Source organism: Aythya marila (assembly GCF_965140915.1).
Source record: "Aythya marila genome assembly, chromosome: 23".
Lineage (NCBI taxonomy): Eukaryota > Metazoa > Chordata > Aves > Anseriformes > Anatidae > Aythya > Aythya marila.
In genome coordinates this window covers 3,257,207-3,276,845 of record NC_139064.1, presented here as the reverse complement: position 1 = coordinate 3,276,845, position 19,639 = coordinate 3,257,207, and the positions used below count along the sequence as shown (strand labels likewise).

At 43.2% G+C, this 19,639-nt stretch overlaps 1 protein-coding gene across 7 annotated transcripts in view; it reads left to right on the top strand.

Moving 5' to 3' along the window:
- The window catches only part of ARHGEF12 (Rho guanine nucleotide exchange factor 12), a 74,281-nt gene that overhangs the window by 25,266 nt on the left and 29,376 nt on the right, over positions 1–19,639 (top strand). For 2 of the 7 annotated variants that reach the window (XM_082777890.1, XM_082777889.1), the window contains exons 1-11: positions 3,602–3,716; positions 4,906–4,929; positions 5,418–5,506; positions 7,101–7,157; positions 14,291–14,389; positions 14,861–14,910; positions 15,741–15,798; positions 16,491–16,669; positions 17,419–17,496; positions 18,139–18,258; positions 18,873–19,007. In XM_082777890.1, the coding sequence (XP_082634016.1) occupies positions 3,670–3,716; positions 4,906–4,929; positions 5,418–5,506; positions 7,101–7,157; positions 14,291–14,389; positions 14,861–14,910; positions 15,741–15,798; positions 16,491–16,669; positions 17,419–17,496; positions 18,139–18,258; positions 18,873–19,007 (936 nt within the window). In that variant the 5' untranslated portion in view covers positions 3,602–3,669. Of the gene's footprint in view, positions 1–3,601; positions 3,717–4,905; positions 4,930–5,417; positions 5,507–7,100; positions 7,158–14,290; positions 14,390–14,860; positions 14,911–15,740; positions 15,799–16,490; positions 16,670–17,418; positions 17,497–18,138; positions 18,259–18,872; positions 19,008–19,639 lie in introns of those variants that run through there. The other 5 variants (XM_082777892.1, XM_082777893.1, XM_082777894.1 and 2 more) reach the window with 3 other exon arrangements.

Genomic DNA, 19,639 nt, shown 5'->3' with positions numbered 1-19,639 from the left:
TCCTTTTACTCGCCCGCCGCCCTATACAGAGCGCGCCTACCCCTTTTTGTGGCGGCAGAAGACTGCCTTTGGCTCTATATGAAGGTCACGTTGGTACTGCTTTTGTTCGGGTCGTGTCAGCACTCTGCCACAATACCTTTCTCAGGGCTTTTAAGCCCAGCAAACAAGTGGCTGGTGGCTCTGTGCGTCTGCAGACCGGGGGAATATAATGATACAGATTTTTTTTTTTATATTTTTTTTACAATCAAGTTGTGAAACCGGTGATGTTTAAGCAAACGGGCTTCAGCCCTTCCATTGCAGGATCTCTTTGGGGACAGATGAGGAAGAGGAGAGCAGGATCTGGCTCTTCCTCCCAGAAATAGAGGGGGCAGCCGACTGATTCTGTCCCCAGCATCCACGGAGGTGGTGCCAGCAGAAGGCCTCCCATTGCCTCGTCACTTGGTGCAAAGCTGCTGAAGGAGGATATAATTTTAAATAGCTACGGTTTGGGGCTTTTATTTGGGGTGAGGATAAAACTTAACCTTTGGTTTTCCTCTTCTAAGTGTGCGGACAAGGCGAATGACCTGTAATTATTTCTCATCTCTCTTGGGTTTGGGGTAGTTGGGTGCCTTTGTTTCTTCTTTTTTCCAAATGCAGGATTCTCTCAGAGGGTTGGTCTGCAACGAAGCAACGCCTTATTTAAATGAAACTAATAAAGCAAGGAAGGAGCTTCTATTGCAACTGTTCGTCTCCTAATTAAAGATCAGTTCCGTCAAGCAAGCAGTTTTGGGCTGTTCTCTTTTGTGTGGGTTTCACAACATTTCTTACTCATCTCAGCACAAGTTGTAGTAATTTAGGCTTCCACCGAAATACACACAAGCTTCATTTCAGGCATGTGAGTAGTCCTGCTGAAGTAAAGGGAACTAAAGTTAGGCACATGAGTAAATATTTCCAAGGTCGAGGCTCTCGTCTGAATCTAAATATTTTTTTCTTTGATCAGGTTTTGAGATAGCAAATACTTGAAATCGAGCAACGTTTTAGCATGGGAGGGGAAAAAAAAAAAAAAAGGCAAAACAACAACAAAAAACACACCAAGAAACCCAACATGGTTATCTGAGCGCTGTGCTATTTATGGGCAGATATATTTTCAACCTCCAGGGCTGGAATGGAATGCTTTGGGCTGCAGGGAGCTGGGAATCCTTCCTCGCTCTGCTCTGTTTTGACACACGAGGTCTTAAAACTCTCTTTTTTTTGCTCTTGGCTCGAAGGTGGCTCTTAGGCAGTGGTCCAGTACTGAGTGGAGCATGCATGTGTGAGCTAACTTGGGGAAGTGTAACTTTTAATCCGCAGTGGTACTGGTTGTAGGTACATTTTTTCTCACTTGGCTTTCCGGTAAATAGATTTTACTAATGCAGCATGACTAACAAGCCATACTTTTCGTAATTTGATGCATTTAAATTGCTGAAATTATTTGACCCAGTATTTTAAAAACAGAATGTGACTTGGCTTTTAATTGTTCCTGGTATTTGGGAGTCGAGCGAGTGGAACAGCTTGTTTGAAAATGTGCTGATGTTCATCACTTATCAGACAAAATGTCTACGGGGTTTTATCGTGGAGCCTAAACTTGCCAGCTCGATCTGGAATTAAAGCTCCAGCTGCTAACCGCACCCTGCCGTGCCTGCAGCCTGCCTGGTGTTTGCAGGAGTGGGTGAAATCCATTTAATATGTTATAAATGGTGCTGAATGAAATAAAGCAGCAAGAGGAGGCTCAGTAGGACTTGTGGTGTCCCAGTGAAGGTCGGTGGCACTGGGACACAAAGAGCCATGGACGAAACTCATGGGGGGCTCTGTTGTGTGCTCTGTGCTCTGTTTATCTGGTGGCACCGTGCCATGGTGTGTGAGGGATGCGGTGACTGGGACATCTTCAGCTGGGAAATGTCAGGTAGCGTTCTGCTAGGGCTTGGGGAAGAGAAAGGGAGCTTCTCCTGGCTAGCGTGGATCTTACAGGTGTATTTATACTCTCAGCCGCCTCTTCCATCTCTCATTTCTCTGGCTTCACACCTCGGTGGGCTGGAGCTGTTGCAGGTCTTGGAGGGGAGTTTTTTGGGGGTCTTCACCTGCAGCCCAACCAGCCCCTTCTCTGCTGGCGGCTTCACCCAGCACCTCCGTGGCCACGCTGGGTGCAGGATCATCAGGGGACAGGGGACAGGGACTTCTCTGCTCCCCCTTAACATTGAAGCGCAGGAAGAAATCCTGAGGGTTTCAGCTGGGGCAAGAATACAGCTTGAAAAAAACTTCAGTGTTTCCTTTATAAATAACATCAACAGCTTGTGTACAGTAAGTTGAATTGCTGATCGGAACTCCTAGACCTCGAAAATCCATCCTCTGCACTTGGTGCTTGAACACATAATAAATAGCTCGGAACCAACCAAAACAGGGCAGTAGGGAGCTAATTTTGCTTTGGAAATGGTTTCTTTTGCTGTAGGAGCTTAAACCTGGAGTTCTGGGTGCTTGAGAAGGAAGCCTGCGGAATAAAAGTTTTCCCCATCGAAGTATTTGTTAGTGGTGCTAGGAAATTTTTATGCAGCTCACAAGCAAGTGCATTATATTAAAAAAAAAAAAAAAAAAAAAAAGAAAAAAAGTATAATCTTAACCATCTTTCCCTGCCTTTGAAGGGATGATGGTTTGTCTGCCCCTGGATTTCTTTGCTTCCCTTTCTGCTCTTTGAAAGCGCCGCGTGGTTATTGCTGCATCTGCTCACCGTGCGGCATTTGGGCCGGCTTGGCCTGGGATGACTTTTGTTTTGCTTTGCTTTGGGCTTTTTGGGCTTTTGTCCCGCACGGAGCAGCTCTTTGCTGCCCGGGATCCACAAACGGCAGGGCTGGGTGCTGGGGCTTTGCAGGTGGAGCAGCGCGAGGAGAGGCTGCGCTCACAGAATTGCCTGGGTTGGAAGAGACCTCAAGATCATCGAGTCCAGCTCGCTGCACCTTGCTTATCTGAATTCGTGGATTTCCCAGCTTCTGAGGTGAAAACAACGATTCCTGGCTTTTCGTGGGGGAAGAAGAACCAGCAATTTAGTGGAGTCTGTGTCCGCCTTTCCTTTAACCGAGAAACTTCACCCATCGGTTCCTACAACTCCTATGATCCAATCCATCCATCCCCGTGGTTTTGAAGCCATCGGTGTGTTTCAGCTGCGTTTGCTGCTGCTCTCTGAGAGATGGCAGGAGTCTGGCTGCGTGTAGTTACTGTCAGCAGCAGGCACAAACCGCTGCCGGTGTCATTGGAGTTTCTCTTGCCTCGTGTGTCATCGGGTGCTCATCTCAGAGCCTTGCGTAGGGGCTCGGCGAGCGTGAGCTGGCCAGCGCTTCGTCTGCCCGCAGTTAAGTTGTTCTTGGAAGCGAGGGATTACGTTGGGTGCTTCTTCTCTGTATCCAGTTATGTTTTCCAGGTAATCGGGAAGGAGTTTGCAGCTCTCAGCCCGTGCTGCTCCCGGCTGGGCTGCTCAGCGTGGCACCGAGGACGGGAGGTGCTCCTCCTTGGAGAAAGGAGCCCGAAACCCGAGGTGTGCGTCGGGGCAGGCTTGTGGGCAGTGCTCGAGGCATCTGTGTTGTAATGCTGGAGGTGCTCCTGGGGAGCGCTTTGCTTCTGCCCGTTGGAGCAGCTTGGTTGGGCAAGGCTCAGCTCAGCTGGATGCAGTCGGAGGTGGTGCCTTTGGGAGCGTCCTGCTCCGGTGGCAGGTTTGTTTTCGGCTGAGGAATAGTGTTCTTTACTAAATAGGTCAGCTAAAAAAATAAAAAAAAAAGGCATTTAATGCCCTGGTAACTTCTGCGGTATTAGATTTGTTTTTACTTGAGGCTCCTCCTGACCCTCACCTCGTTGCTTTTTGGAAAGCCTGCGTAAACAGGAAAACCCAAGTGCAGTAAGGATAACTGGTGTGTGTGGGGGGAATTATCAGCTACAAGTGTAGATGTACTCGTTGAGAACAAAAGGTGATTGATCCTTTTTTCATCGGTACACGTACAGGTCTAAATGTTCGTATGGCTTTCCAGCCCAAGGACCTGAAAAACATTTAACAAGTAGCCACGGCGCAGCTAAATTTCTGAAAAGTTTTGAGAATAAAGAGTTGTTTTAAAAAAGCAGAGCTTGGTACCTTAATTTAGGTGGTGTACACCTTGCTCTGTCATTTTTTTGGTGATAATTCAAGGGGAAAAAATCCCGGTTTGATGTCTTACTTGGTTTTATACGTGTTATATATTAATTAAAAAATGTATATACACATCTGCCTCCCTTTAACTCAGAGTTCCTGTTGCTTATGTTCTTTGTGCGTCCCAGAAATAATATTTGGAAGAGTTAATAGAATTTCACCTTCACTTTGTGCTGCTGTACTTGTCTCGAATTTGGCAAGTTCCTAGTTTCATGAAAATAGTTTGAGGTCTTGTTAGGAGACGTCAGCGTGAGCTCCGATGTTCCTGGACACCACCGAACCCACGTGGGAGGGATGTAATGGGAATGTCACAGCTCCAGGAGAATTTTCAGTGGGATTTTGGGCTTTCTTGGACACCAGGACAAAAAAAAATAATCAAGTTATATCAATTTGTATTGTATGGAACTAGTTGTTAGGAGAGGAAGGTGATCCATGAGCTGCTACGCTCTGATGAGGAAGGCCTACTGGACACGGGATTTGGCGGCACGAATTCTGCTTCTTTATTCTGTTTGAAACCTTAAGCATCTTAATAATTTTTTGCCTAGTTGAATCAATGAACTAATAATTTGCTGAGGCAGAAGAATAGAAAAGCCTTGGTTGTTCTCTTTGGAAGATATTACAGGGGTGTAAAATAACTTTGTATTTAAGCGTTGTATACAAGTGTTGTTATTGAGAACCAAAAAATCAGACAGTTCATTAAACTTGTTGTTTCTTCTTTTCAGGTTTCCTCTCAAAAAACCTACAAGGTGAGTAGCTGAAGTTTAATTGTTTATCTATATTACAAATTATGGTACAGCATTTTTGAAGGAGGAATGGGGCTTGAGATGGGCAGAGAAACGATGCTGTGCTGGTGCATGATGTGCAGACACTTGCTTCGGGGGGGGTGGGGTGGGTATTCTAAGTCTTTGATTTTTGCATCTCTAAACATTTACTGTTTGGTGGGAGAGGAGGTGGAGTTAAGACTCGAGGAGGTTTTTCAGTCTGGAACTATTCTGAGGGAGATCATTTTTCCCCTTGACCTCGCTCTGGGAAGAAATTCAGAGCTGAACCTAATGTGTGCCTGCTTATCTAGATGGCCTTAGAGGTCATTCCCAACCTAAATGATTCTGTGATTCTAAGATCCAAACTTCTTGTTAGCAAACAGAACTAGTTAAGGTAATTTCCAGAACTAGTTAAGGTTGAGCAGTGCTTTTGTGGCGTGATAGTCAGGATCATCTGCTTTGCTTTGACGCAGACACGGCAGCATTCTGAGCAGAGAGTCTCCAGCTGACAAGAAGCAGAAGGTTGAACGCTGCAGCAGCACACACGACTTCGATCCGACAGGTAAAGTCTTAAAACTTCACGGCTGAAGATCTGGGCTTTGATCTGAAAAGTGCTGGGGATCGGAATGAAACCGGTTTTAATGTGTCAACAAATGTGGTTTGTGAGAGTTGTGCTCTTCTGTGCTTGCAAAGCCCTCCGGAAGCATGCAGGCGTTGAAATGAATACGGGCTTGCTTTAAAACGTGCTCATCGACAAAGTCGCTGTTAATTATGCAAGAATAAACCTAGATTAGTGGTATCAGTGAGTAATTATACCTCCTTCCTCTTTCAGGAAAGTTAGTCTGAAATTTCAGGAGGCAAATACTGTAATTAGTTGTGAGTAGTTCCCTGGCTGTTTTAGTACAAAAAAGTGTGAAATCTGAGACCTTACAGACTCGACTAGCTCTGGTATTCCTTGTAAATTTTTTCTGAAGTTTAGTGGATTTTGAACCATCTCCACAGAGGGAATTTGTGCTTTCCGACATGCTGTATTTTAAGATGAACTTCTGTTTTTTTCAAGGATATGCTATCCTATTTTTTAACCTTCTGAAAGGTTGGATCTGGGTCAGCTTGGTCAACCTGTCCAGTGCTGTCATGGAAATTAGGATGCATGCAGGGATTCTTCCTTCCCTCTGCGAAACACTAACCCAGTGACTACTGTGTGTGTTCATGAAATGCATGACAGGCTCTTGCCTGAGCCTCCTGGCCCCATGCAATGTGCTTTTTTCATGTCTGTGCATTCTGCTGTTCAGCCCAGTGATTTCCCTGGGGCTTGTGGAAGAGACAAGAGTTGAATCTAAAGGTTGTAGAACTTGTAGAATGTGTTTTTGCACAAGGCATTTGAAGCTGATGTTTATAAACCGGCCTGTTCGTTAATGCTTCCTGCCACTAGCTGCATGACTCCTTCCTAGTGTGCACAAAATAAATTAAAATGGGCTTTTAACATTATGTTTAAAAAAAAAAAAAAAGTCCTTTAAGGGAGAGAACCTAAATCAGTGGTTGTCTTCTTTTCCTTAGTCCTTGGGAATACATAACGTAAAATTATGTTGGCTGGGGGAGGTCTTGGGCTCTGAAGGCGGTTTGCAGAAAGAATTTGTCAGAAGCAAACTTCAGGAATCTTCTCATCTTCAATTGATGAAAGTAATTCCAATTCGAGAGCTGCTACCTGGCACCACTGTACAATGGTTGTGATGTGGTCTAACAGATGAACTCTGTACTGTAGCCTTCATAAAATTCCTTTCTTTTTAAGGGGTAAATTCAGAATGCTGAACCACTGTGCACATGTTTATTACTTACTCTGGAGGTGAATGTTACCAGAGTTTCTGTGCTTGGACTGTTTTTTATCCAGAATATTTTCTGTAGTTCATAGCCAAGAACTTCTTTTATTGTCTCAAATCCTGTAATAGATTCTTTGTGGTGTTACCTGTGTCTTCATGCTTGTATTATTCACCCCTTATTCCAAGTGTTTCGCCTACGTTTTGTTCACATCCTATTTGTGTTTTGCACGATTTAACCTAATAAATCAGTCTGTGTTTTTCATTGATTTTTTTTTTTTTCTCATGTTTGGTCTCCATATTTTCTATATCTCTTTCTCCTTTTCTCCTGCTCTCGTGCAGATAGCTCCTCCAAGAAGACAAAGTCTAGTTCGGAGGAGAGTAGATCCGAGACGTATGGTAAGCTAAAGCAGCCGCTGCAAGCCTTGCACCTTTGCAGTCTGCTCCATGCTTTCTGTCTGTGCACCCGAGGCTTTTATCCTTTACGTGATCCGCATGGTTGGCTCTGCAGCAAGGAGTGGGAAACTGGGTTTACGTGTTGCTTCAGTGTATCAGCTTGTAGTTCTTGTAGTGGCTGGAAACTAACCCGTACATGGCAAGCACAGGCTGGCACCTATGTTCTCCTGTTCTCCGTTCCTAACTGGGAAAACCTGGTGGGGCTGCTGTTCTTGGAGATCTTGTGCCACCGAGTGTTTTTGGCATTGTGCGAAGACACGGCTCGTGCTGGACTCCAGCAGAGATTTTGTAGTTGGAGAAAAGTCTGGGTCTTGCTCTAACTGTAGAGGTTAACCTGGGTGAGCTGGTAACTCGTATTTTGCATTATCTGTAGAGGATCTTTTGTCAATTTATTTTTATTTTTCACAGAAGTAGAAAAAACATACTTGAAAATATTTTTTTTAAATGTGAGAATGTGAACTTAAATCATTCCTCATATGAATTTAACCGTTCTTCATTCCAAAGTGGGGCTAACTTCCCTGGTACTCCTGTATTACTCTATTACTGCGTAGTGAGCATATAGGCTGGAACAAATTGGCGTATAACAATTTGGGACAGGAGTAGCTCCACGTCATTATGTTGCCAGCACACCTTGACCGGTGCTGCTGGAAAGAGTGTGCACCAAATGGAGCCTGTTTGCTCATCCGCCCTTCTTCGCCTTACATCAGATACATCAGTCTTTAGACTGTGACACTCTCTCCATCCTACCTTTATGCTAATGACGTGTTGAATTTGTGATCCCTATTTGTTCTGGTATTTAAAATAGTCTGTGATATCTTCCAATTTTTCTCCTGTTGATAATTTTGCTTGCTGCATAACCTTCTGTGGGCTTTTGGACAGAGGCACCGACTCTTCCAGTATCAGTTTTATTATTTCACTAGAATAAAACTGCCAGGTGTTACTGTGAACCAACATCATAAACCAGCTGTGTAACACGAAATGATGCTGGCGTAGCTCTGATTGGAAGGAACATTGGAAAAAGAAAAAAGCAAAACAAGCAACAAATGTGTGGAGTTCCTTCTCAACCACTACAGCCCTTCAATTGACACGGCTTAGGGAGGTGTGTCTGTTCCTTCTGTCAGATCTCTCCTAACTTTCCCTGGAATTTGGAATCACATTTCGTATTAAAAACAACCCAACCGACCACAACCAACCAACCAAACAGGGGTAATACGACAGTTATGCTCCTCGGGGTGTGAGACTTCCACAGAGCCTGCAAACAGGTTTGGAGAGAGCTTCGGTAGGGCTGGAAACTCATCCCAGAGAGACCTGGCCTGCTGCAGCTTACGTCTTCCTCCTCAGAAACAACAAACAAGGAAACAACCTGCTCAGAAAGCACATAGTTTAGGATGTTTCTGATGAGCTTATGCTGAATCCCTGACTTCGCCAGGTTGGTGCTGGCTGGGGACAGCGCAGGTTGACTAGCTCCCTATGGCTTGAACCTTCATTAGGTTTTGCCTCACGCTGCTTACCCATAATATACTGGAGGTGCTGTCAGACTATTCTAGTTTAATTACAGGAAACATTTGGTATGCTTAATGGAATGTATCTGTGTTTATACTTCTCCCTCAGTCTGTACAGTGTCCTGGTTTTTCATGTATGGCAGAAAGAAACACGACTTCCGAACTTAAGCCTTCACTTCCCCCAAAGTTTCCTGCAGATGCTCTGTCCGTGTCCAGTATCTATGGGAGCAGTTTCCACTCATCCTTCCTTTCCAGTGGCCTTTTCTGTTGTGGACCTTGCCCTGCCTTTTGTCTCTACCCTCTCCTTTTCCCAGGTTCTGTGGTATGTGTAGAGAGCTTTGCTGTTTGCTTTGGAAGGGACCAAAATATTTAAAGACCTGCAAGTGGAAATACTGTACTGATATTTTTCTTGCCGGTGACTGGATGGTAACTGGCTCTTTTTTGGCTAGCCCTTGGAAGGTGACTAATAGAAAAGTCTTGAATGACAGCAGAAAAAGGAGGTGTGGCTCTGTGTGTTTGTTCTTACCTCTCAAAATTCTTAATTAAGGAGCAATAGGCCAGAATTCAAAGAATATAAGTGGCTTGGCTGGGGAGAGTGGTTAGGTAGGGAAATTGTTCTGATAGACAGAAGTTGATTTATAGCCGTATCAAACTTAGAGGGAGGTATTTTCTCCCATAAATCCAACCATCTCGTATCTGTGTACTCAACAAGGTCTAGCTGATGAGAAGAGAGATTGAGCGTAATTTCAGGTATGCTGTAATTAACTAATTAGTGCTATAACCATCCACAATGCTTGACACCTCTTCCTTGAAATAGAATTCCCATCTCTTAAACAAACTTGAAAATTGATTATAGCTTTGGGGGTGAGAGGTTAGATATTGGTTACTTGCTCCCTAAAGATACCTTCCTTTATATTTACTAATCATAAGTTTCTGACTCCGATGCTAGACTAGACCTTCTGCAAACTCTTCCACATATTGCCTCCAACTTTGGGGCAGGTTTTTAGTTTTTTTTGCTTTGCAAATCCAGATTTTGCCCCTGTTGACGTGTGTTTAAATCGAACCCTGCAGAATCTGTCCTTACTCTTCCTGTTTTGTTCCTCGCAGTTCTTGTCAGCCTTGTGTCTTTATGCTGTGACCATTTTTCCAGCCTCTTAAAAGGACTCTGGGGAGCCCCTCATCGCTCCCCTTATAATAGCCAGAAACGGCTCGGAGTGCAAGGGGCACTCGACCACAGGGATTGAATGTGTCGTTGCCATGGGAGCAGATAGTCCTATTTTTAATGGTTAAAATACATTGTTCTTTTCTTCTACAAATGTTACCAAGCTTTGTTTTATGAATGGTTTTCAGTGCCATTGTTATTAGCAGCCTTATCAGGACATTATATGCTGCAGTAATTTCCAACAGGACAGTTTCTGCTCAGGCTTTACATGACTTCTGTTACCAAGTTAGTGGAAGAATCTGAAGAATGCTGCAAATATGTCATTTGGTATGAAGAACATGGTGATAACTCGAATGAAGTGAAATGCAGAATTTCATCCGATGAGAAATTGCCGTTATAAAAGCCGATAGTTTTATTTATTTTGTGGAGCAGGGTTTCTGGAAATCTTTGATGGAAATAAAGCCTCCCAACTGAAGTGAAACAGTTGGACAGTCTCAAAACCCCAAGGAGTTTGTTTTTGTTTATTGAATGATTCATTTCAAATCACTATATTAAATTGCATTTTCCCATTGTGGCCTCATGCCTCCAGGGAGGTTAGAGTTCACGAGGCTCCTCCCGTGCAGTGTCCCACACAGTTTGATCAGAGGAAAAGCCCCATTATGTTATGGGAGATGTAATTCATGGCTCCATTCTCTCTTGTGAGTTAGGTTTTCAGAACAAACTCCTGCTGTATTTGTTATGCCCTGCTGGGGAATTGAAATTTCGTATTTAACTGAATAGCTTCAAAATATTTAGGATCCGTAGAGAAGAAGATGAATGGTCTCTTAACTGAAGAAGTTCATGGACATTGAAAATGTCCCTGTTGGGACTGTTCAGACAGTCATTTTCACCACCATGTGTAAGTGACCTTGAGAGGCTGGGACTTTACCCTTTCCTGCTACCCAACAGGCTCACTTGTAAGGGGGCTGGAGAAGTGGCCACAACGTCTCGGAGGGAATAGTGCCACCTATTGAAGAGCTGATCGTTTTAGTTTTTCCTCTAATTCCACTTCTAATCTTAAACCTCTAACTACAGCTAGTAGCAGCTACTGCAGTTAGCTGCTTTGCTGCACTCATGGCTTGAGTAACAAACACATTTGGGGAATTGCAATATGCATGAAGATGAAAAAGGATTTTTAAGATTTCTTTTTCTTCTACAAAATGTTATGAATCCACTCAAAATACAAATGTCTGATTTTTTTTTTTTTTTCTGTACTTAAAACACAGTCACGGTGATGTTTCCTTATGTCAAGATACTGTCATGTGAAAGTGAATATGGGACTAAGATAATTATTGGTTTGATTTGAATGTTGTCAATGATGAGTTCCTTTGACCTTGTAACTTTTCTTAAGCTTCAGCTGGAAAAAAAATGAAATACCTTGGTAAGGTTCTTCAAAAAGAAAGACTCATGATTTCCATCCAGGAAACACTGAGAATTGGAAAACCCAGGCAAGGAATGAATGAATCGTGCACCAAAAGCTGATTGCCACTTGCTAACGTGGGCTCTTCGGTGTTGCACCGACCTCGTAGACTTTACTTGAAGAGGGTGAAGTTGCTGCTCAGTGTTTTAAAGCACGAGTTCCTGGAGGTACTTGTGGTATCGAGGCATGGCAGTAACAGCTGCTGAAAACCTCACGGTGTGTGTCAGTGGGCTCTGGGTGGTTTGTGCCATTCCAGAGTGTCTACTGAGGTGCTCAAGGTACCAGATCTGGGTGGTGAAAACACCACGGCTCTGCTCTTAAAGTTCCCCCACGAAGCAGATTTCAGGTGGAATGTGTGTTATACAGAAAGAACACAAGTGAGCGAATGACGGGTTTGCTGGGGAGGTCCTGTGTGGCTCTGTCCCCACAGCAGAGCACTGGAAGCTGCTCTTTTTGGGTTACCTGCCTCAGCCTGGCACTGCTGTTGAAGCTGCCCTGGTTCTGCCGGCAGTGCTACCTTCAGAAAACTTTCACATTCATTAAAATCACCGTAAAGCTGCTGCGTATCTCCATCAATCATGGTGTCTCAGCTGGCCTGTGTGGTCCTCACTATTTTGTGTTAGACCCTTTTATATCATGTTAGGGAAAGGGCTAAGTGCTTAGTTCTGATCTGAGGTGAACAAATACAGGGAAAAGGCAATCCTGGAATAATTTGGGTTCTGTTACCTAATTTCTGTTACCTTCCCATTGTCAAATTAAAAGGCAGTCTTGGGTGGAATTGAGACCTGTGGTTTGAAACTGGTTAATTCGATCATTCCTAGAACTGAAGTCATACTCTGCAAGGCCAGCTTTTGTTGCATCTCCTAACGCACTGCCTCTGCGTTGGCATCACGTTAATTCCGGGAGGGAGCTTATCAGTAGCCTAGATCCAAAGGTTGTTGGTGCTGGTAAAGAGAGAAATTCCGTGGAAGAGCAGCGAGTACACAGGGCTATGCTGTGCCTTTAAGCAAGGAAAGTTCTTATGAGTCAAAAGATTAGTTAGTGCCTTACTCATAAAACCTGCACGTCTGGCAGCAAGGTTGAAAACGAGCTGTTTTTATGAAATAGCATATGTTCTCTTTCCCACACCCCGCCCTGGGGCATCATTCTTGTGAAGTGAGACTTGAAGAAGCTTGGTCATATAGAAAAATGGGAGGTACAAAAGGGAGAGGCATGTTCTTTCACTTGAGCATATAAAGAGGGTGTGAAAGGTGGTGTTTTTTTTTTTCCTCTTGTCTGCTTTCCCCTTGCATCCATTCCATCAATTTACTGCGGATTGCTGCGGATGGAGTAATTTGTTTCTCCTTTATCAGCACAAGGGGAGTTGGCGGGATGGGGTTCTGTGACCAGATGGCTGCAGAAGTGCTGGAAAGCAACCTTCTCCACCGCTCCCACACCTGTCTCCATGTATGCCACACTCAAGGAGAACAGGGCTGACTGGGTGGACAGTGTTTGCACTTGAGGCTCCTCATTTCCATTAGGAGTTGCTCCAGAGACATAAAAGGAGCTGTGCTGGTACGAGAGTGATTTAAAGCATGGATGTGACTCCACGGTCCCTTCCAATTCATTCCTTGAAAATGATTCCAGCAAAGGCAGCTTTGCTGGGGCAGCATCTTCTCAATTTCCTTTGCCCCCTCCACGCCAAACGACACTGCTGCAATTTTGGCAGCTGATGTGGAGGAGGACTCCAAGTCTTTCTCGAGATGCTGGTGTCAGAATTTCGCCTGATGTGACTTCAGAAATGAAGCAGCAAAGCAAGCTGTTAGAAAGCAGGCTGATGTTTAGTAGCTACTGGTTTCTGCTATGTAAATAAAAAAACATCCTTGAAGCATTTTGCAGAGTTCCTAAAGTTGCTTTTCAAGATAAAGGCTCCATTGTGGTAGGCTTTTGCAGCTGCTCTTAGGGAAGTGCTCTGCAAGGAATATGCTGGGGCTGCTGCTATTTTTCCCCTTTTTTTTCCTTGTTTCATTTTCAGGTGAACAGTAGACATAGCTATTGGACTAGATGATCGTAGAGGTCTTTTCCAACACGGATGATTCTGTGATTCTGTCTAGCACTTCACCTTCTCAAAGTGCTGCACCTCCTGAGGACATCTGTCTCTGCTGGCTATTAATGTTCACAGCGTGCTGAGGATTCCTGGGAAAACAAAAGACAATTTGCCTTTGATGTCACACAGCAAGTTAGAGGAGGAGCAGATTCAAACTCACATCTCCTGGGATTTTGGCCCAGTACTTAGCCCAGTAATAGCTCAGTGGGAAGCACGGTCTTGATTTCAGAAGACTAGTTAAGTGTAGCACACGTGGCTCGTGCTTTGTTACTGCTACTGATCTGCTTCTCTTGAATATTCTCACCTGGAACAGAAGGTGCCCTGAGATGAGGTTTTTCTAGTATCAGCACAAGCTAATTTTTCAGTATTAGCACAAGCCATTTATGCTAGTTTGAGAGCTTTGTAACCCGGTTATTTATTTATTAAAAGTAGCTTGTAAAAATCATTTGGTGCTTTTGATGGTGTACGGGAACATGACAGCCCCATGCTGCTCTTTGAAGACCTATTGATACGGACAGAGGGAAATTGTGCTCATTGGTTCGTGGACATTGCTGCTCCTCTTTACAAGCTGCTTTTACCTCAAGTTGTGTCTGATGTGCCAGAGCTGTCTGCATCTCTGCTGTTGTATATCTCTGTTTTGTGTAACTGAAGCAATAAGCTTGACCTGTCTTGACATTCCTATCTGTTTCTGGACTGCTGCCCTGTTTCTGTCTCTCATATATTTTTCCCTCTGTTGTCTTGTACCAGTTTCTTTCAGTGCTCTGTGATTATCTAGGAGGATAAGGTTTTGGACTGATGCCTAGCTTGTGTCTCTTTGTATTTCTCTCCTTCTCTTTCTTCTGCCCTTTCCCCACCTTTCTTATGCAGGTCTTGTTCAGCGGTGTGTTATTATCCAACGGGATGAAAATGGATTTGGGCTGACAGTCAGCGGAGACAATCCAGTCTTCGTGCAGTCCGTCAAAGAAGGTAAGCAGACATGCTAAATATGCTAGCCAGAGAGCAGCCTAGAGGGTTTTCGTGTGAATCAAAGAAATATGTGCACGAGTTGGAGTAGAAAACTCCAAATTCTTTCCTTATGGGTGGGATGGCTGTAGCTATCACAAACTTGGGAAGAGATGTGCAAGGACAAAGAGTGTCACACTGCTGGGATGCAGTGAACCTCCTGTGTCTGATGGAAATGGAAACTGACCTCTTGCAATTGAAGGGAAGTAAGTTTATGCCTGGTATAGAGGTGGATTGTGGTTTAGCCTAGCCACTACAAAACGGGAACAGAACTACTTTAGTGTAGATACTCAGAGATGTTAATCTGACAAAGAAAGAAGAAGCTTGGGTGAGTGTGGGAAGTAGCTTTGCATGGAACTACAGAAGTGCTTCAGCTGTTTTTGGTTTGGATGATTTGTATTGAAATTGGAACTAAATGGTTTCTTGCCTCTGTAGATGGAGCAGCCATGCGGGCTGGAGTGCAAACAGGTGATAGAATTATCAAGGTAAGGGCATTCACATCATCCAAGAAACAAATCCTTTGTATTAAATGAGCTCTTTCCCTGAAAGAAGGTCATTGAAGGCTCTGCACTGATGTTTGCTTTTTGCCTGTGGGATAGAGGAATGGTCTACGTTTCCCTGTTCTGGGCATGTACAGTAACCACTGAAAGCCCACTGCTGAATGTTAGTTTTGTTTTGGATCACTCTTATTTCAGAACCTCATTGGCAAGTTCAGCATCCTACAAGGTTCAGTTATCACATGTACAGAGAAATAGAGGTATCACGGGAGAGGAGCAGTGTGTGACTGATAATTACCTGCAGATAAATAATTGTCTTGGATTTTATTGTTACTCACATAACTGCACCCCAATCAGTGTTCTCTTTTAGTCCCAAACAACTAAGAAATCAAGTCATTAGCTAAAATGATCATCTAAATCAGTGCTGCAAAATGATGGCTGTGCTAGAGCCACTTTGACACAGATAGAGCTGGGATTTCAACCAAGCATATAAATTAATGGATAAAGTTAACTACCCTGAATGTCCTTCTGCCCAGTCGGAGGTGGGTTGCTTTCTCACGTTTGGTTGCTTGTTTTTCTTTGGTACGTGTGTATGGCTTTCTTTTTGTGGAGCTCTGCTCGCTGAGATAAACTTAGAGGGACAAATTGTTTCTCTGTTAGTGTCTTGAAAGTCATAGTAATAGAGATGAGAGGAAAAAAATACTGTTGCTTGTTCTATTACATTGCTTATTGTGTAGTGTCTGGGGACCCAGTGGGATTTTTTCCTTGGTTAGAAATCAGAAGCTAACCAGTGTTTACTTTCTCTCTCATATCCCCAGGTGAATGGCACTCTTGTAACACACTCAAACCATTTGGAGGTGGTAAAGCTGATCAAGTGTAAGTAAAGGCATGTTGCTATTTTCATCACTGTGCTCCTTGAAAAAGCATGAAAAGCATAATTTTAAAGGCTCGATGATTGATTCAGCTATCAAGTGACAAGGACAATCACATCCCATGCTGAGAGATAAAGGGTGTGTGTAAAACAGGCAGTGAAGTGAAACATGGGCTAATTTCGACTTCTTGGACTTGAGCTGATCCATGCTCCTGTAGTTTCTCCTTTTCTTGGTGTTTGAAATTACCATCAAGCCTTGCCCATGCATCTTCCAATTTTGATTTCACCTGAAATGCCACAGCTATTCAGGCACTGTTAATGCAGATTACTTTAAGTTGCTTACAAAGTCCTGACATTTCCAAATAAGTGAATTCCTGGTTGATTTTCTTGTACTATGAAGAAAGCATTAGCAGTTCCTTCCACCCCGGCACAGTTTATTTTGTGGTGTGAGCCTACGCATACTGTAAATGTAACGTGGTAGATTAGAAATTGCCCTGCATTTTCATTAAGGTTGGCTATCATGAAATGTTTTGGATTACCTGATATTTAAATAGAGATCTCTAAAACTGAGCTGACAGTGCTCAGCGGTGCGAAGAGCAAACAAATGAAGAACGGTCTGAGTTGTGTCTCTAGGGGTGAGAACCTTAGCAATCTGCAAGTGTGTCTGAAATGTGTCTTCTTCTTCTTCTCCCTGCAGCGGGTTCCTATGTAGCTCTCACTGTTCAGGGGCGCCCACCAGGGTCGCCCCAGATTCCCTTGGCTGAGTCTGAAGTGGATCTGGCAGCGTTTGGGCATATGTGTCCCGTCATGACATCGCCCCATTCGCCTGGCACATCAGGAAATACAGAAAGGATTACTAGCCCAGTGCTTATGGGGGTAAGATCTAAAGTACTCTTTCCAAAGAACCAGTTCAGCAGTGGAAAAAATGTAGTCATTTTTCTCAAAGGAATTGTTTTGAGCTTCTTGCACAAATAATAAATTGGAATTACAGTATTTGTCTGGCCACCCAGTGGGCATTTAATCACATGGGAAAAAACATATTGCAAGGAAATGCTGAGATAATGCAAAGAGAGTTGAGAAGTTATTCACAGGTTGTCTTTGAGACAGGCTGCAGTTTGTATGGTGTGAGTTGACACAGTGTCTGCTCAAAGCCAGGTATTCTGTAATTTCTATTAAAAATTGGACTGTAAGACATGCAGACATGACAAGAGTAAGGAAAGCAAAGACACTTTTTTCTTTCTTTCTTTCTTTCTTTCTTTCTTTCTTTCTTTCTTTCTTTCTTTCTTTCTTTCTTTCTTTCTTTCTCTCTTTCTCTCTTTCTTTCTTTCTTTCTTTCTTTCTTTCTTTCTTTCTTTCTTTCTTTCTTTCTTTCTTTCTTTCTTTCTTTCTTTCTTTCTTTCTTTCCTTTTTGTTTAACATAGATAGCTATGTTCAAAAGTAGGAGTGAGTGATTACATTCTATGTAGGATAGGGTTTGCAGAAACTTGAATTGCCTTTTGTTGGTCTTTTTCTGGGCCCATGTTTAAGAAGTAGGCAGAAAGCAGCCATATCCATTTTTCTTATCTTCCTTCACTCCTTACAGTTCCACCAAAAAAATGGACCCTTAATTTCTCCATATTTTCTAGGAGGAGAATAATATTGTCCACAACCAGAAGGTGGAGATTCTGAGAAAGATGCTACAGAAAGAGCAGGAGCGGCTGCAGGTACTGGAGTTGTTGCATGCATGCAGGAGAGGTGGAGGGAAGGGGCTGATGCAAATTAAAAAGATGGGTTGTTGAATCACTATTAAGTAGCTTATTCAGCATTCCTTTGCGTGGCTTCTGTTTTAGTTTAGCTTTTCTATATACTGGCCTAACATCAGAGATCTGTCTAATTGCTTGGACTGGTCAACTCCTGAATTTTTAATCTTTGACAGGACTGGAAAAAAAAAAAAAAAGTGGTAGTTTAAGTGGAAACGTAAAACCCAGTCAATCTGGTCTAATCCTAGGACATGTAAGCATCTTTGACTAACTGAGAGTGAGTCATTTCTCACTAGGAGCAACAATTGGCCCTGTGCTCCTCGGTGGTGCTGAGTTATTGTGTCTTCAGCTGTATGCTCGATGCGGTTGTGATTAATTTGGTAAATCTCTAGAACGGAGTTATTTTCATATGGCACGAGGCAGAGGAGAGCTGGATAAAACACACATTCCATAGCAGTTATCTGATATGACAGTAGGTGTGCAAAGGTGCTGTTTCTTATTTTAGATGTGTTAATGGAATGAAGATTAGTAGTAGGCTAAGATTAGTTGTAAGCTTTGATATTGAGCAGATACTGAGTGATGAAAGCTCATAAAATTACTTTTCAGTCTCTGCAAGAAGAGTACAGCCGATCGTCCAGCTCACGACTGCTCAAAGAGATACAGGAAACAAAGAAGCACATTACTCAGCTGCAGGAGCAGCTGTCCAAAGCCACAGGCTGTACTCAGGTAACACAATGTGTCAGGCTTCTCTGTGGTATGTTCTGGTTGGAAATTCTTGGGGGATGATGGTGTTCTGGGCAAGCAGGAGTTCCCTGCCACGCTCTTCAGTGCTTCTACAGCCAGATTGCACCCTCTAGAGTTGAGACTGGTAATTAGGCTGGCAGAAGCTGTCAAGTAATACAGTGGAATGGCAGTATATGAAGTGGACTTTACAATGAACTTCCAGACAATCTATGAAGAACTGCTTTTAAAGCAGTAAGTGCAAATTGTGAGGTATATTATTTTGTCAATACAACCTAGCAGAACCCTCTGTAGTCATTCTTGCCATGAAGAATAAATTACTGGAGGCTTAAAACCAGCTTTTTTTTTTTTCCTTTTTAAAGTTGTATTATTTTTCCTCTTTTTTTCTCTGCCTTTAAGGTTATAAGTCCTGAAAATTTGGTGTGATTTTCTATTGTCTTCTCTTAGAAGAACATTGCAACTTTTTAAAAATACATGAAGGAAGTTTAATAAATAATGTGGGCTGTCTAGGTTTTAAAAGAGCTAGTGTTTGAGTATAACAGCCTCTTGAAATATTTTACTTGCTCTGTGCTGCTCCCAACTCACTTTTATCTTTTTAGGATGGAGTTTTGTCCTCCAGGTCAGTGACAGAATCGCTGCAGATCAGTGAAGTGGAGGCAGAGAGTGGGGATGGTCTGTGCAAACTAGATTACAGCAGTGACAGCCCGTCCCGACCAAACAGTGACATTGCTGATGTGAGTACTGAATGACACCATGACTTTGTCTCTATACCTCTTAGATTTGGTTTTCTTGTGCAGATTGTTTAAGTTTGTATTGTTCTGTGTGTTATAGATCTGTAGTGTCTTAGTAAAGGTGTGTATTACTAGAGTAGGCTTCTAAATACACACCAAAAATATTTCCCTGGGGAAGCATACTATATTGGTTTTCCATTAGGGACTGAGAAATAAATAGTGTGGGTTTTGGGTTTTCATCCAGGATTAGATTTTCCTGGCACACTCCCTGTAACCAGACAAAGAAAGATGGATGCCAGCATCTTTCTCAAAACTGAGAGATGCCAATTAGAGTATCTTTTAAGAGCATGTTAATGTTCCAATTGCGGTAGCTGTGACTCAGATCCAGTCACTGGGCAAGTTGCCATGAAAGTGAGGAAGAGCCTTACTTTTACCAAATAAGCTTCAATTATTGCCAACAGTAAATACTCCTAGTCTGTTCACTCATCACTTATCAATCTGTGTGCTCGTATGGTCTCCTTATTGCAGTGCCTTAGCACCTAATCCTTAATTAAGCTGCTATCTGATTAGCGCAGAGGAATTGAGACTCTTTACTCGCACTTTGGCCTAAGTTTGTTGTTTAACTTATGGAGGTG